This window comes from Anomaloglossus baeobatrachus, chromosome 2 (assembly GCF_048569485.1).
Source record: "Anomaloglossus baeobatrachus isolate aAnoBae1 chromosome 2, aAnoBae1.hap1, whole genome shotgun sequence".
In the NCBI taxonomy this organism is placed as follows: Eukaryota; Metazoa; Chordata; class Amphibia; order Anura; family Aromobatidae; genus Anomaloglossus; species Anomaloglossus baeobatrachus.
Window position 1 is genome coordinate 723,843,607 of NC_134354.1, and position 18,061 is coordinate 723,861,667.

The 18,061-nt window shown below is 52.0% G+C and overlaps 1 protein-coding gene across 1 annotated transcript in view; it reads right to left on the minus strand.

The window, feature by feature from the left end:
- Positions 1-18,061, minus strand: part of USPL1 (ubiquitin specific peptidase like 1) — a 101,194-nt gene that overhangs the window by 7,305 nt on the left and 75,828 nt on the right. Inside the window, exon 8 of the mRNA XM_075337358.1 lies at positions 4,672-4,826. Within this exon, the coding sequence (XP_075193473.1) occupies positions 4,672-4,826 (155 nt within the window). The remainder of the gene's footprint in view (positions 1-4,671; positions 4,827-18,061) is intronic.

Here is an 18,061-nt window from a genome sequence, read left to right on the forward strand (position 1 = left end):
CCTGTCGAGGGAAGCCGAACTCCTGTCCCATTTGCGGAGAATGTCCCATTGGAGTGGCCGAAGATGGAATTGCGCGAACGGGACTGCCTCTATAGCTGCCACCATCTTCCCCAGGAAGTGCATGAGGCGCCTTAAAGGGTGTGACTGACTCCGAAGAAGGGATTGCACCCCTGCCTGCAGAGAAAGCTGTTTGTCGCTCGGAAGCTTGACTAACGCTTGCTGGGTATGAAACTCCATCCCAAGGTACGTCAGTGATTGGGTCGGTGTCAGCTTGGATTTCGGGAAGTTGATGATCCACCCGAACCGCTGGAGAGTCGCCAGAGCGACAGATAGATTTTGTTGACACGCCACCCGAGACGGGGCCCTGACTAGGAGATCGTCCAAGTAGGGAATCACCGAGTGGCCCTGAGAATGCAGGACCGCCACAACGGATGCCATGACTTTGGTGAAAACCCGTGGTGCTGTCGCCAAGCCGAAAGGCAATGCCACGAACTGGAGGTGTTCGTCCCCGATGGCGAAACGCAGGAAACGTTGATGCTCGGGTGCGATCGGTACATGGAGATAAGCATCCTTGATGTCGATCGATGCTAGGAAGTCTCCTTGTGACATTGAGGCGATGACCGAGCGGAGAGATTCCATCCGGAACCGTCTGGTTCTCACATGTCTGTTGAGTAGCTTGAGGTCCAGAACGGGACAGAATGACCCGTCCTTTTTTGGCACCACGAACAAGTTGGAGTAAAATCCGCGACCACGTTCCTGAAGGGGAACGGGGATCACAACTCCTTCCATCTTTAGAGAGGCTACTGCCTGAAAAAGTGCGTCGGCCTGAGCGGGGGGTGGAGAGGTTCTGAAGAAGCGAGCCGCAGGACGAGAACTGAACTCTATCCTGTAACCATGAGACAGAATGTCTCTCACCCATCGGTCTTGAACATGTGGCCACCAGGCGTCACCAAAGCGGGAGAGCCTGCCACCGACCGAGGATGCGGTCAGGGGAGGCCGAGAGTCATGAGGAAGCAGTCTTGGAGGCAGTGCCTCCTGCGGCCTTTTGTGGGCGAGACTTGGATCGCCACGCATAGGAGTTCCTCTGGCCCTTCTCCGGCCTGTTGGACGAAGAGTATTGGGACTTGGCGGAGGGACGAAAGGACCGAAATCTCGATTGAACCTTTCTCTGTTGAGGTCTCTTAGGTTTGGCCTGGGGTAAGGAGGAATCCTTTCCCTTGGATTCCTTAATAATCTCGTCCAATCGTTCGCCAAACAAACGGTCGCCAGAAAACGGCAAACCGGTTAAGAACCTCTTGGAAGCCGAATCTGCCTTCCATTCGCGCAGCCACATGGCCCTGCGGACTGCCACAGAGTTAGCGGATGCTACCGCTGTACGGCTAGCAGAGTCCAGGACGGCGTTCATGGCGTAGGATGAAAAGGCTGACGCCTGAGAGGTCAAAGACGCAACTTGCGGAGCAGAATTACGTGTGACAGCATTAATCTCAGTCAGATGGGAAGGGGTAACGCGTGTCAGTGAGGCGCTTAGTAAAGTGCTTGTCTGGGACCGCTCTGGGCTTCTGGACAGCGTCCTTGAAGTTAGAGTGATCAAAAAACGTATTGCGTGTACGTTTGGGGAACCGAAACTGGTGTTTCTCCTGCTGAGATGCTGACTCCTCTACAGGAGGAGGCGGGGGAGAGAGATCTAACACCTGGTTGATGGACGAGATAAGATCATTTACTAAGGCGTCCCCCTCAGGTGTATCAAGGTTAAGGGCGACGTCAGGGTCAGAGCCCTGAGCTGCGACGTCCGCCTCGTCCTCCAGAGAGTCCCCAAGCTGGGATCCCGAGCAGCGAGAGGAAGTCGGGGAAGAGTCCCAGCGAGGCCGCTTAGCCGGTCTAGGACTACGGTCCGGGCAGGAGTCTTCCGCCTGAGACCGAGGGGCCAACCTATGAGCGCGCTGCGGCGCGGACCGAGAGGGGCCTGGAGGAGACGAGCCCACAGGGGCCGGGGCCTGCGAAAGGTCCGGTCCGGACTGCAATGCCTCTAGCAGCTTAGAAACCATTTGTCCATAGACTGTGCAATGGATTGAGAAAGTGACTCAGAGTTTCTCAGCAAAAGAGGCGAACTCTGTCCCTGCAGCCTGGTCTGGGGGAGCAGGGGGGTCTACATGAGCCGAGGGGCCCACCAGTGTCCGAGGCTCCGGCTGAGCAAGCGAAACAGGGGTCGAGCATTGCTCACAGTGAGGGTAGGTGGAACCCGCAGGTAACATAGCCCCACAAGAGGTACAGGACGCAAAAAAAACGTGTGCCTTAGCAGACTTGCTCCTTGTGGACGACATGCTGTTGTCTCCTAGGAGAGTGATCACTGAGGGTATATGGGAAAGAGGTATATAGCCTACCGAACAGATAGATATAGATATATACGTATCTAATCCGGCACCCTAGGGGGACCAGCACCGGGTGACCGGTGTGGCTTACCGACCGCTAACGAGCGGAGTGTGTCCTCCAGATTCCCTGCCTTGGATCCCCGGAGCTGCAGAGCTGTTCACTGAGAATCCTCCACCGGCAGAATGCCAAAAAAATGGCTGCCGGAGCTCTCAGGGGAGGAGTGGAGCCGTGGGCGGCGCCAGGAAAGTGCGGGAATCTGGGGTCCCCACAGTGATCAGTGAGGGGGGAGGAAACATGCAGGATGCTCCAGCCCTCACATCCGACGTCAGGTTGGTAATCCCGCCCTTACCCCTGACAGGCAGGCCCGGGGGCGGGATTTTTGCGACTAGGCCGCGATGAAGCCGGGGACTAAATTTGAGACCGCGCCCGACAAGCAGGCACGGTCGGCGCGGAAGTCCACCGGCCTCCTGAATTCAGCAGCCGCCGCGGCTTCCGGGAAGAAGGTGCGCTCCCTGCATAGTCCCCAATGGGGACACAGAGTACCTTTGAGTTGCAGGGCCCGGTCCCTGAGGTTGAAGAGGCTCCGGTCCGGCAGGTTCCCACAGGGGCTGCGGATGGAGCACGGTCCCAGTAAATGGATGACCGCTTAGGATCCCACTTCTCCCAGAGCCGCTTAAGGGATGGTGAAGGAGACGGCATGTGGCTCCAGCCTCTGTACCCGCAATGGGTACTTCAACCTTAACAACACCGCCGACGTAGTGGGGTGAGAAGGGAACATGCCGGGGGCCCCGTGGGGGCCCTCTTTTCTTCCAACTGATATAACTAAGTTGAGAATGCATGAGTGGATGTGTGCCTCCTTCCACACAAAGCATAAAACTGAGGAGCCCGTGATCCACGGGAGGGTGTATAGGCAGAGGGGAGGGGTTACACTTTTTAAAGTGTAATACTTTGTGTGGCCTCCGGAGGCAGAAGCTATACACCCAATTGTCTGGGTCTCCCAATGGAGCGACAAAGAAAAAAAGTGTGCGAGACGCAGTGCGGTGAAACGCATAGAGGATATGCAGTGGAACGCATCGATATGTTCTATAGCAGAGTCCTCCATGCGTTGCACCCGCAGGTCCTTACACTCCACTATGTCCCATCTTCCTCTGCTGGCCGGAAGGAATCAGAATCGCCGGATGTGGCGAGTGTGTGCGATCTGATGTTTGATTGTGTGCATGATCTGATGTGTGAGTGTCTGCCAGAAGTAGGGGAGGACTGTGTGGAGCATACCTGTTGGGCGCTCCCGATCGCAGGAGGGCCTGGGAGAGACGCAGGCTACCCAGGTCTGGCAAGTATGAATTCTCCTGGGAAGGGGAAACTTTCCCCCAAGCGTGTTTCCCTGAAGAATAAGCCCTAACCAAAAATACACACTTTTCCTTCTTTTTTTTGAGCTTACAATTATTACCTTGTGAGACAAATGAGTGTGTGATTGGATTAAAATAGATATCCAGTCTTCAGAATAGGTGATTATGGAGGTCATGCTGTCAATGTGCTACAATCTTAGAGCGTTATGCCTGAACATGAGGAGTAAACTTGCTAAAAACAACATACCAGTGATCTTTGAGATGTTAGACAATAGCAAATAAACCTTACAAACTTTGGGTTATGTTAGTAAGAGACAACCTTGAAGCATTGTGTGGTGGGTGATAATAAATCTTAAGTAAAACTTTAACTTTGTAAAAAAACAACAAATGCGCAGTTGTGCGAAACTGATGAGCTAGCTAAAACATATTGCACTGCTGTGATGGAGGAGGATGTGATGGCTTTGTATAAAAAAGGGGGACCCTGTTCAGCGAGTTAGGGACGTTCCAGAATTAGTGGACACACTTCTGTGATGGTGATACCAGAGTATTTCCTTCTCACTGACCGTGGTCCCTCCGGTGGGGAAGGGATGCTACAATACTTAGGTAATGTATTCATGTTTATTTCTCTATATACTATGATTTACATTAATTGAATCAATAGAACAGGGTAATATTGTTACTGCCATTCCATAATTGAACATTATCCTGATGCTATCTTAATAAATTGTTACATTATTGTTTTACCATAAAACTGTATTCAGTGTGCCTAATTTGTATATTAGTGAGCGCTACGTAAGTAAGGGCGTATCCGCCCTGTCACTTTGACATGGTAAGACATACCTCCAGGCTTACTCCACTGGGCATGGTTAGTTTCCCGGAATTTAGATTCATATAAAAAAAAACAAATAAGAGGCAGAAGCACAATACTTCCAGGGTTTTTTTTTCTGACACTCACCATCTAAATTTAATATCCAAGAGGAGAAGTGATTATTATTATACTTAATTATTGTCTTCACTTCATACACATGGCCTTGAAATTGAAATGACAATTTGTTCACGTCGTTGGTCGGCGATCCCTCCACAAAGTGAACCATGAAGAAAGAATTCAACCTACAAAAATAAACAAAAAAACAAAACAAAACACAAACATATAAAATACAAGTCACAGTGCAGTCAGTGATTCATATATCTCAAAATCTATTGATTGATGTTACTGATGGGGTTGAGAACACCTGACCCCTATGGGGCATTATTCAGAGAGGGTATTAAATAATAAAAAACAAAAAGAAAAACCAAAAAACTAGAATATGCAGTTCAATATGAACCTTTCATGATATCCAGAGGAACGTCCTGTGTGGATATGAGATTGTCTCATTTCCAGAAGATTTTTGTATAACTTTTTGGGGGCAAATCTAATCCACTTTCAGGTGTTGCTGTCATTATATTAGGTTACTGTGGACCTCCGTTCTTCCTCATTACGTCTTACCTTCTCCCAAAACCATGAGCTGATTAACCAAAAAACGTTGTCACTTACAGTCTCTACATTCCCTGTTCTCCAAATTTCTATTGACATGCACTATTATCTAGGTTGGTTTTTTTTTTTTGTTTTTTTAACTTGGATTGTCTAAATCAGTAATGTTACAGTGATGCCAAACATAAAAACAACAAAAAAAACAAAAATGTCTCACCATTTCCAAGACCTAAAACCTTTACAATTTTCAGTTGCTGGAGCTGTGAGGGTTGTTTTTTTTTTTTTTTTTTTTTTAATTAAAACCACTTTGGGGTAGAGAATATGCTTTGATTTCATCTTATTGCATTTTTTTCTTATGTGCTGCAGCAGCTTAAAAATGCAATTAGGCAGCTTTTTGTCCCTGCAACATTTACCAATCCGGCTAGTTAGTTTTGCATTTTAAGAGATCAGACTATTACAGATGTAGTGATACCACATATGGTTATCTATCTATGCTTATCTTTTTCATATTGTTAATATTACTTTATTTTTTTCACTTTTGCAGGGTATGTGCGCATGCTGTGCTGAGTTTTTGCTGACAATGACAGCACACCCCCCCCCCCAAAAAAAAAAGCACCTTGTGGTATGCGTTTTTTGGTGTTAAAACAATGGCTGGAGGGGCGTAACTAAAGAAAAACAAAACACAAAAACAACTAGAAAACAAATGCTCCAGGAATTGATATGCATCAGATTTTGTCCTGCACCCAAAGCTGAAAGGAAAAAGTAAGCAATGTGTGCACAGCACTTCAGAATTCACATTGAGTTGGCTGGGATAAGGACAGATGTGCAGATTTGGGCCACAAACTGCAATAAAAAAAAAAAAAAAAGCATCAAAAAAAGAGAATTTTGTTTACTTATCGTAAATTCTTTTTCTTATAGTTCTGACATGGGAGACCCAGCACCCTCCCTGTTGCCTGTTGGCAGTTCTTGTTCCGTGTGTTTCACCGGCTGTTGTTGTAGACAGAGGTTCCGGTTGTTCCGGGTTTTGCTCTATCTCCACTTGTGGGTGGATGTCCTCCTTCAGCTTTTGCACTAAACTGGCTATATTTGGTTATCCAGGGGGTGTATATGCTAGGAGGGAGGAGCTACACTTTTTAGTGTAGTACTTTGTGTGTCCTCCGGAGGCAGAAGCTAAACACCCATGGTCTGGGTCTCCCATGTCGGAACTATAAGAAAAAGAATTTACGGTAAGTAAAGAAAATTCTCTTTTCTTGATCGTTCCTTATGGGAGACCCAGACCATGGGACGTCTCAAAGCAGTCCATGGGTGGGAATAAACAGAAAACTGAGAAGTAGGCGAAACCTAACTTCACAAATGGGCGACAGCCGCCTGAAGGATGCGTCTGCCCAAGCTCGCATCTGCCGAAGCATGAGCATGCACTTGGTAGTGCTTCGAAAAGGTATGCAGACTGGACCAAGTGGCAGCCTGACAGACCTGCTGAGCCGTAGCCTGGTGCCTGAAAGCCCAAGAGGCACCGACAGCTCTGGTCGAGTGTGCCTTGATCCCCGGCGGGGGAGGCACTTGAGTACACTGGTAGGCATCGGAAATGGCCGACCTAATCCAACGAGCTAGGGTCGGCTTAGAAGCCGAGAGGCCCTTACGCCGACCAGTGGTCAGCACAAAGAAGGGAATTTTGTTACTTACCGTAAATTCCTTTTCTTCTAGCTCCTATTGGGAGACCCAGACGATTGGAGACCCAGACGATTGGGTGTATAGCACTGCCTCCGGAGGCCACACAAAGCAATTACACTAAAAAGTGTAAGGCCCCTCCCCTTCTGGCTATACACCCCCAGTGGGATCACTGGCTCACCAGTTTTAGTGCAAAAGCAAGAAGGAGGAAAGCCAATAACTGGTTTAAACAAATTCACTCCGAAGTAACGTCGGAGAACTGAAAAACCATTCAACATGAACAACACGTGTACCCGAAAAACCACCAAAAATCCCGAAGGACAACAGGGCGGGTGCTGGGTCTCCCAATAGGAGCTAGAAGAAAAGGAATTTACGGTAAGTAACAAAATTCCCTTCTTCTTCGGCGCTCCATTGGGAGACCCAGACGATTGGGACGTCCAAAAGCTGTCCCTGGGTGGGTAAAGAAATACCTCATGTTAGAGCTGCAAAGACAGCCCTCCCCTACGGGGAGGCAACTGCCGCCTGCAGGACTCTTCTGCCTAGGCTGGCGTCCGCCGAAGCATAGGTATGCACCTGATAATGTTTGGTGAAAGTGTGCAGACTCGACCAGGTAGCTGCCTGGCACACCTGTTGAGCCGTAGCCTGGTGTCGTAATGCCCAGGACGCACCCACGGCTCTGGTAGAATGGGCCTTCAGCCCTGATGGAACCGGAAGCCCAGCAGAACGGTAGGCTTCAAGAATTGGTTCTTTGATCCATCAAGCCAGGGTGGCTTTGGAAGCCTGCGACCCCTTGCGCTGGCCAGCGACAAGGACAAAGAGTGCATCAGAGCGGCGCAGGGGCGCCGTGCGGGAAATGTAGATTCTGAGTGTTCTCACCAGATCTAACAAATGTAAATCCTTTTCATACCGGTGAACCGGATGAGGACAAAAAGAAGGTAAGGAGATATCCTGATTAATATGAAACGAGGATACTACCTTAGGGAGAAACTCCTGAATGGGGGGCAGCACTACCTTGTCCTGGTGGACCACCAGGAAGGGAGCCTTGGATGACAGCGCTGCTAGCTCAGACACTCTCCGAAGAGACGTGATCGCTACCAGAAAGGCCACTTTCCGTGATAGTCGAGAGAGTGAAACATCCGTCAGAGACTCGAAAGGCGGCTTCTGGAGAGCAACTAGTACCCTGTTCGGATCCCATGGATCTAACGGCCGCTCGTACGGGGGGACGATATGACCAAACCCCCTGCAGGAACGTGCGTACCTGCGGACGTCGTGCTAGACGCTTCTGAAAAAAACACCAATAGCGCCGAGACTTGCCCTTTAAGGGAGCCGAGCGACAAGCCCTTTTCCAACCCAGATTGCAGGAAGGAAAGAAAAGTAGGCAATGCCAATGGCCAGGGGGACACTCCTTGTACAGAGCACCAGTAAAAGAAAATCTTCCACTTCCGTGGTAGATCTTAGCAGACGTGGGCTTCATAGCCTGTCTCATGGTGGCAACGGCCCCGTGGGATAATCCTGAGGACACTAGGATCTAGGACGCAATGGCCACACAGTAGGTTCAGGGCCGTAGAATTCAGATGGAAAAACGGCCCTTGGGACAGTAAGTCTGGCCGGTCTGGTAGTGCCCACGGTTGACCGACCGTGAGATGCCTGTCGCCAGAGCTCTTTGATCGTCATGAAAACCGGGACCTTGCTGTTGTGCCGATTCGTGAAACCCGTCCGGGTACAGAGACCATTCTCCTGCGTCCACGCCCTGGTGACTGAGGAAGTCTGCTTCCCAGTTTTCTACGCCCGGGATGTGAACTGCGGATATGGTGTATGCTCTGTCTACCACCCCTAGCAGAATCCGGCGGACTTCCTGGGAGGCTCGCCGACTGCGTAGTCCGCCTTGGTTGTTGATGTATGCCACCGCTGTGGATTGTCCGACTGAATTCGGATCTGTTTGCCTTCCAGCCACTGCAGGAAGTCTTGCAGGGCCATATGCACTGCCCAGAGCTCCAGACAATTGATCTGAAGAGTGGACTCCTCTGAAGAGAGTCCTTGATCGTCTGAGAAAGGGGGACGTTCCTGTGTAGGGACATCGACTTCCCCTACCATTAGCGAAGAATGTTCTATTGAAGTGGACGCAGATGAAACTGCGTGAAAGGGACTGCCTCAGGATGAGGTGTCTCCTTGAAGGAGAGACTGCACCCCCGTCTGTAGTGACCGCTGTTTGTCCAGTGGAAGCTTCACCATCGCTGAGAGAGTGTGAAACCCCAAGCTAAGATATGCCAGCGATTGGGTTTAACTTTGAAAAGTTGAGGACCCACCCGAAACTCTGGGAAGTCTCCAGCGCCATGTTCAGGCTGTGTTGGCATGCCTCTTAAAAGAGTGCCTTGACAAGTAGATGGTCTAAGTAAGGGATCACATGGTGACCCTGCGAGTGCGGGAGTGGTCCCACTGCTGCCATGAACTTGGTGAAAACCCGTGGGGCTGTCGCCAGACCGAAGGGTAGGGCTACGAACCGAAGATGCTCGTCTTCAATAACGAATCGTAGCAAACGCCGGTGCTCTGGAGCAATCGGCACGTGGAGATAAGCATCCTGATGTCTATTGATGCTAGGAAATCTCCTTGAGACATTGAGGCAATGACGGAGCGGAGGGATTCCATCCGGAACCTCCTGGTTTTCACGTGCTTGTTGAGCAGTTTAAGGTCCAGAACGGAACGGAAGGAGTCGTCCTATTTTGTCACCCCGACCAGTTCGGAGTAAAAAGTGTCTCTTGTTCCTGAGGAGGAACCGGGATTACGACTCCTACTGCCTGCAGAAGAGCCTCGGCTCGGCCGGTGAGGAAGTTTTTGCGACAAACTGTCTCTCACCCACCGGCCATTGACCTGTGGCAGTTAAATTCGCTAAAGCGGGGGAGTCTGCCACCGACCGCGGACGCGGAGAGAGAGGGCTGAAAGTCATGAGGAAACCGCCTTGGTAGCGGTTCCTCCGGCTGCCTTCTCCGGGCGTGATTGAGCCCGCCAGGAACCTGCGCCCCTCTGAGCCTTTTGAGTCCTGTTGGACGAGGGCAATTGGGACGTGCCCGAGCCTGGGAAGGACCGAAACCTCGACTGTCCCTTCTCCTGATGGGTCTTGTTTGAGAGCTGGGGTAAGGAAGAATCCGTACCCTTGGACAGTTGAATGATTTAATCCAAACGCTCACGAAACAGTCTGTCACCAGATAAAGGCAATCTGGTTAAGCACTTTTGTGGAAGCAGCATCTGCTCCAATCCCTTAACACTAGGAGCGTAACAACACGGAGTTGGCGGACGCCACTGACGTACGGCTCGTAGAGTCCAGGACAGCATAAACAGCTTGAGTCGCAATGCCGACATTGCGAGGTGAAGGACGCTACTGCGGCCAAGATGTACATGTGACCGCGTCCCTCTGCGCAATACTAGCTGAAATAGCTTGGAGTGCCTCTATGGCTGCGAATGCCGGGGCAACCGACCCGCCGATAGGGCTGTCTGTCAATGGCATCTTTAAGTGAAGTCCCCTCTTCCACTGCAACTATAGATCTAGCCGCAAGCCTGGAGATTGGGGGATCCACCCTTGGAGCGCTTGAGCACGTCAGGGGGGAAGAGACAACGCGTATCTTCAATACGGTTGGAGAAACGCTTATCGGGATAAGCGTGGTGTTCCTGGACTGCTTCTCTGGAGTCAGAGTGACCAGAAAAGTACTCAATATACGCTTGAGATACCGAAATAGGGATTTCTTCTGCTGTGAAGCTGACCCCTCCACTGGAGGAGTTGAGGGAGAAATACCCAACCTTCCATTGATGGACGCTATAAGATTATTCACTATAGCGTCACCATCCGGAATATCCGGATTGAGAGCGGTCTCAGGATCAGAGTCCTGAACAGCTACGTCTGCCTCATCATACAGAGAGTACTGTGATGAAGTCGAGGGCCGTTCTTAGGGAGCTCGCTTAGGCCGTCTGGGACTGTCGTCCGTGTCAGAGCCTGCACCCTGGGATGCATGGGACCCTCCTGGAGCCATGATTTGTTTCGAAATCAGGGTGGCCAGGGGCATTGAATCAACATTGCCCAAGGTCTGTCTGGACTGCAAAGTCTGTAAGATGTTAGTCATAGCCACAGACAATATATCAGCGGAAACTGCAACTCCGTCCCTGTCCCTGGACAGGGATCACAGGTGGTTCTTTTGGCCACCTGTAGCAGAGACCCCGTTGAGTAATTGCACACACTGGGGGTCCTGGAACAGTCGCATGCAGTACAAGCAGCATAGAAAGCCTGTGCCTTGGCATCCATTTTTTTTTTTTTCTGCTGTTGCTGTCTAGCCATCTAGGAGCATTAGCCAAGAATATCGACCGTACAGTGCAATGTATAGCATACAAGCATGAAGTACAATAAACACTTCAGCACATGCAGTACAAGGAGCATAGAAAGCCTGTGCCTTGGCACCTTTGCTTTTCTGCTGCCGTTGTCTAGTTATTCAGGAGCATTAGCCAGGAAAAGCGACATACAGTGAATGTATAGCATACAAGCATGAAAATAACCACTGCAGCACATGCAAGCCAAGCAGCATTGAAAGCTTATGCCTTAGCACCCTTGCTTTTCTGCTGCTGTTGTCTAGTCAGCAAGGAGCATTAGCCAAGAATAGCGACATGCAGTGAATGTACAAGCATGAAAATAAACTCTGCAGTACATGCAATCCAAGCAGCATTGAAAGCTTGTGCCTTAGCACCATTGCTGTTTGCTGCCGCTGTCTAGCCATCTAGGCGGGTAGACAGCCAAGAATAGCCCTTACAGTGCAATGTAAAGCATACAAGCATAAAGGACACATGACACTGCAGCACATGCAAGACAAGCAGCATATAGAGTCTGTGCTTTAGCACCCCTGATCTTTTGCTGCTGTTTCTAGGTCTGCATCCTGAATAGCGACCGTACAAAAGTACAACAGGACACTTCGGCATTAGTGGGTCAGCACTTTAGTTGCCGCTTACCGCCCGCACAAAGCGGGTGTGTGGCGCCGGAATCCTGTGCTGGTAGCTCAGTGTCTCCGTTTTCCCGCTCTGCGTGCCGGAATGGCTGCCAGCGTCCAGAGGAGAGGGGCGGGCCGAGGGCGTGCCCGAGACAAGAGCGGGAACCCGGCGCCCACTGTGTCTAGTAAAGGGGGCTGGAGAATACAAATAAGGCTCCAGCCCTCGGCGCTGCTATAGAACAGCGTCTCTCCCTGTCCCTGAGTGACAGGGTGGGGGCGGGAATGAAGCGGCGCTAGGCCGCAAAAGCCGGGGACTAAAGTTAGAAGCGCCGCCGCCGTAAAAGCGCGGTCGGCGCGTCCCCGGCGCACTACAAGTCGCAGCTGCGCCGCCGCTCCAGGGGCGGTCGGCGCGGCGGTCCCCACACGTAAAGTCCCCCAGTAATCTGCAGGGACTATAAGCCCAGCGCACAGCGCTACAGTCCCCGGCGCACTAGCACACCCAGCAAGCCTGGAGTGTGCGTGGCCTGCCATACGGGGACACAGAGTACCTGAAAGTTGCAGGGCCTTGTCCCTGAACGGCACTCCCGCTCCACATCCAGCAGGTTCTATGGGTCTGTGGATGGAGCCCGGCCTCAGGGCTTGGTGGCCAGAAAGATCCCACTTCCTCAGAGCCCCTCAGGGGGATGGGGAAGGAAAACAGCATGTGGGCTCCAGCCTCCGTACCAGCAATAGGTACCTCAACCTTACAAACCGCAAGTGGGGTGAGAAGGGAGCATGCTGGGGGCCCTCTTTTCTTCCATCCGATATAGTCAGCAGCTACTGCTGACTGAACAGTGGAGCTTATGCATGGATGTGTGCCTCCTTCGCACAAAGCTTGAAAACTGGTGAGCCAGTGATCCCACTGGGGGTGTATAGCCAGAAGGGGAGGGGCCTTACACTTTTTAGTGTAATTGCTTTGTGTGGCCTCCGGAGGCAGTGCTATACACCCAATCGTCTGGGTCTCCAATCGTCTGGGTCTCCCAATGGAGCGCCGAAGAAAAGAGAGGTGCACCGCCTAAGAGCAGCGGTGCGAGACACATAGATCCGGAGCGCCCGCACCAGATCCAGAGTATGCAACGCTTTTTCAAAGCGATGAACAGGAGCCGGACAAAAGGAAGGCAGGGAAATATCCTGGTTAAGGTGGAAAGGAGATACCACCTTAGGAAGAAAGTCCGGAGTCGGACGGAGAACCACCTTGTCTTGATGAAAAACCAAAAAAGGCGACTCCGAAGAGAGCGCAGCCAAATCAGAGACTCTCCTGAGGGAAGTTATGGCCACTAGAAAGACCACTTTCTTTGTCGCTCCATTGGGAGACCCAGACAATTGGGTGTATAGCTATTGCCTCTGGAGGCCACACAAAGTATTACACTTAAAAGTGTAAGGCCCCTCCCCTTCTGGCTATACACCCCCAGTGGGATCACTGGCTCACCAGTTTTGTGCTTTGTGCGAAGGAGGCAACACATCCACGCATAGCTCCACTTTTTAGTCAGCAGCAGCTGCTGACTATGTCGGATGGAAGAAAAGAGGACACATATAGTGTCCCCAGCATGCTCCCTTCTCACCCCACTGTATGTCGGAGGTGTTTGTAAGGTTGAGGTACCCATTGCGGGTACGGCGGCAGGAGCCCACATGCTGATTCCTTCCCCATCCCTTTTTACAGGGCTCTGGGTGAAGTGGGATTTACCGGTCTCCAGGCACTGAGACCGTGCTCCATCTACAGCCCCTGGAGAAGATGCTGGATGGAGCGGAGTACATCAGGGACATGGCCCTGCTTCCTCAAGGTACTCTGTGTCCCCGTGCATTTGGCGCTCACACCGCAGCATGCTGGGTGTTGTAGTGCGCCGGGGGACATCAGCGCTGCGGCGCCTGTGCCATGGCCTCATTCAGCTTTGCTGAAGCAGGCTCACTTATGGGAATTGGTCGCGCCGGCCGCTGGGACTGCGGCGCGGCTGGCACTTGTAGTGCGCCGGGGACTTCAGCGCGGCCTGCGCTTTTACGGCGGCCGCGCTGATAACTAGAGTCCCCGGCTTTTGCGGCCTGCTTCCGTTCGTTCCCGCCCCCAGACCTGCCAGTCAGGAGAGGGGCGGGACGCTGGCCACTTCCAGGAATCGGTCGCGCCGGCCGCTGGCAGCGGCGCGGCTGGCACTTGTGGTGCGCCGGGGACTTCAGCGCGGCCCGCGCTTTTACGGCGGCCGCGCTGATAACTAGAGTCCCCGGCTTTTGCGGCCTGCTTCCGTTCGTTCCCGCCCCCAGACCTGCCAGTCAGGAGAGGGGCGGGACGCTGGCCACTTCTATGAATCGGTCGCGCCGGCCGCTGGAACTGCGGCGCGGCTGGCACTTGTGGTGCGCCGGGGACTTCAGCACGGCCCGCGCTTTTACGGCGGCCGCGCTGTTAACTCGAGTCCCCGGCTTCTGGGCCTAGCTCCCTTCGTTACCGCCCACAGCCCTGACAGTCAGGGTAGGGGCGTGACGCTGCATAGAGCAGAGCTGAGAGCTGGAGTATGTTTTGCATACTCCACCCCTCTCACTGTGTGCACTGTGAGTCCGGATTCCCGCACTTTCTCAGGCACGCCCACGGCTTCCTTCTCTACAAGGACACCGGCAGCCATTAGTGTCAGTTTCTGTACGATACAGAGACAAGTGTGGAAGACCCTGGCATTCTGATAGTCACACAATCGCTGCAACAGGCGTTAAGCAACACCTGTGGTGCTAACCCCACTAGTGCAGAAGTGCACTTATAGATATGCTTGTACTATATACATTGCACTGTTTGGTCGCACGTTGTATATACCCTCCTGGATTATGCGGAGGAGTTATCAGCATATTCTCTGTGTAAAACAAAGGTGCAGAACCACATGTTTTTCTATACAGCTGGTACAGCATGTACGGCTATACGGCCGGCAGGTACATAGACTCCCATTGTATGCACTAATGGCCAGGGGATGAGGACGGTGTCTGCAGTATTTACTGACAGTTTTTCTGAGACTATGGCTATGATACTAGAAGCCTAGCAGTCCGGACATGTCTCTCACAATATGGGCACTGTTGAATCATTGATCCATGGCCCCCCTCAGTGTGAATAACTAACAGCTCCGGGAATGTCACACGCATCCCAGAGTCACGGCTCTGCACGGACGTCAGTCCCAGACAGCCTAAGTGGGCTCGCTATGAGCGGCCTCGGTTTCATCAGGGTCCTAACAGAAGGACTCGCTGTGTAATGAGGCGGAAGTAGCGGCTCAGGATTCTGATCCTGAGACCGCTCTCAATCTGGATACACCTGATTGTGACGCCATAGTAAATAATCTTATAGCGTCCATCTATAGAATGCGGGTTATTTCTCACAGCTCCTCCAGTGGAGGAGTCAGCTTCACGTATTTTTCTGGACCACTCTGCCTTCAGAGAGGCAGTCCAGGAACACCACGCTTATCCAGATATGCGCTTCTCCAAACGGCTTAGGATACACGTTATCCCTGTCCCCTGACTTGGTCAAGGACTGGACCCAATGTCCCGAGCGGCATCCTCCAATCTCCAGGCTTGTAGCTAGATCCATAGTTGCAGTGGGAGATGGAACTGCAAACTCAAAGATGCCACTGACAGACAGATGGATCTCTGGTCGAAAGCCATCTATGAGGCTGTCGGCGCACCGTTGGCTCCGGCATTCTCTCCCTTGGGGCACTCCAAGCTATTTCAGCTTGTCTTACACAGATTGACACGGTTACACGTACATCTGTGCCGCAGGTGGCATCCTTAACCTCTCAAATGTCTGCATTTGTTTCTTACGCGATTCAGGCTGTCCTGGACTCTGCGAACCGTGCGGCGGTAGCCTCCGCTACTCCGTGTTTTTAAGCAGAGCCTGGTCTGCTCGTTAAGTGAATGGAAGGCAGATTCTGCTTCCAAAAAAAAGGTTGCCTAACCAGTTGCCTTTTTCTGCTGACCGACTGTTTGGTGAGCGTTGGATGTAACCATCAAACAGTCCAGGGGTAAGGATTCATCCTTTCCTCAGCCCGGACACAACAAACCCCAACAGAGCAAGAGGCAGTCGGGGTTTTCGGCCTTTTCGAGGCTCGGGCAGGTCCCATTTTTCCTCGTCCAATGTGGACTCAAAAGGATCAGAGGAGCTAAGATTCTTAGCGGGCTCAGTCTCGCCCAAAAAAGCGACAGTCTGAAAACCCGCTTCCAAGGCGGCTTCCTCATGACTTGCGGCCTCGGTCGGTAGCAGGCTCTCCCGCCTTGGCGATATTTAGCTGCCATAGGTCAATGACCATTGAGTGTGAGACATTCTGTCTCACGGGTACAGGATAGAGCTCACTTCTCGTCCTCCAACTCGATTCTTCAGAATTTCTCCACCTCCCGGCCGGGCCGCTGCTCTTCTGCAAACAGGGTGCACTCTATAGGCAGAAAGAGTGATGACCCCCGTTCCTCTTCAGGAACAAGGTCACGGTTTTTACCCCAAATTCTTTGCGGTACCTATAACAACGGGCCGTTCCGTCCCGTTCTGGATCTAAAAATGCTCAGCAAGCTCGTGGACACCAGGCGGTTCCGGATGGAATCCTCCGCCATGTCATCGCCTCAAGGTCCCAAGGATATTTCCTAGCATCATTAAGCATAAAGGATGCTTATCCACACGTGCCGATTGATCCAGAGCACTAGCGTTTCTACGCTTCGTTATAGGAGACGAACACCCTCTGTTCGTAGCTCTACCTTCCGGCTAGCGACAGTCCAACTGGTCTTCGCCAAGGTCAGGGCAGCAGTAGTCACAGTCCTGCACTCTCAGGGTCACTCTGTGGTCCCGTCTTTAGACGATCTACTTGTCAAGGCACTCTCTTAGGAAACACGCCAACACTGCCCGAACGTTGCGCTGGAGACTCTCTAGAGTTTTGGGTGGATCATCAACTTTTTAAAGTCAGATCCGACCCCGACCCTATCGATAACATATCTAGGCATAGAGTTTCTTACTCTCTCAGCGATAGTGAAGCTGCCGCTAGACAAACAGCATTCACTACGGGCTGCAAGCTCTTCTTTAAGAACCAGTCGCACACATTGAGACGCCTCATGCACTTCCTACGTAAGATGGTAGCAATGGAGGCAGTTCCTTTCGCGCAGTTTTACTGCGTCCACTACAATGGGACATTCTCCGCCAATGGGACGAGGAGTCGACGTCCCTCAACAGAGTCGTCGTTCTTTCTCAGGCGGCCAAGGAATCTCTACGGTGGTGGCTTCTTCTCACCTCTTGGTCAAAAAGAAGGTCCTTCCTATCCCCGTCCTGGGCGATAGTTACGACAGACGCGAGTCTATCAGGGTGGGGAGCAGTTTTTCTCCACTACAGCGCTCAGGGTACGTGGACTCAGCAAGAGTCCACTCTTCAGATCAATGTTCTTGAACACAGAGCAGTGTATCTTGCCCTACAATCCTTCCAACAGCGGCTGGAAAGCAAGCATATCCGACTTCAGTCGGACAGCTCCACAGCGGTGGCATACATCAACCACCAAGGAAGAACGCGCAACCGGCAAGCCTTCCAGGAAGTCCGGCAGGTTCTGATGTGGGTGGAAGACACGGCATCCACCATATCCACAATTCACATCCCAAGTGTGGAAACTAGGAAGCTGACTTCCTAAGTCGCTGAGGTGTGGCCGAAAGTGTATGGTCTCCTCACCCGGACGGGTTTCAGGAGATCTGGCGCCGCTGACAGAGGCCGGACGTCGATCTAATGGCGTCACGGCACAACAACAATGTGCCAGCTTCATGGCACGGTTTCACAATCATCGAGCTCTGGCGGCAAACGCCTTAGTTCAGCATTGGTCGCAGTTCCAGCTACCTTAGGTGCCACCTCTGGCATTGTTGCCCAGAGTACTGCGCTAGATCAACACCGACTGCGGCCGCGCCATCCTCGTCGCTACAAATTGGCCGAGGATGTTGTGGTACTCGGTTCTGTGGTGCCTCACGGTAGGCTAACCGGGGGCACTACCAGACCAATCAGACTGGCTGTCTCAAGGGCCATTCTTCCATTTGAATTCTACGGCCCTCAACCGGATGGTGTGGCATTGAGTCCTGGAACCTAGTGTCGTCAGGATTACCTCAGGACGTGGTTGCCACCATGAGACAGGCTAGCATACCAACGTCCGCCAAGATTGACCACAGGACGTGGAAGATGTTCTTATCTCGGTGCTCGGCGCAGGGTGTTTCTCCCTGGCCGGTTGCATCGT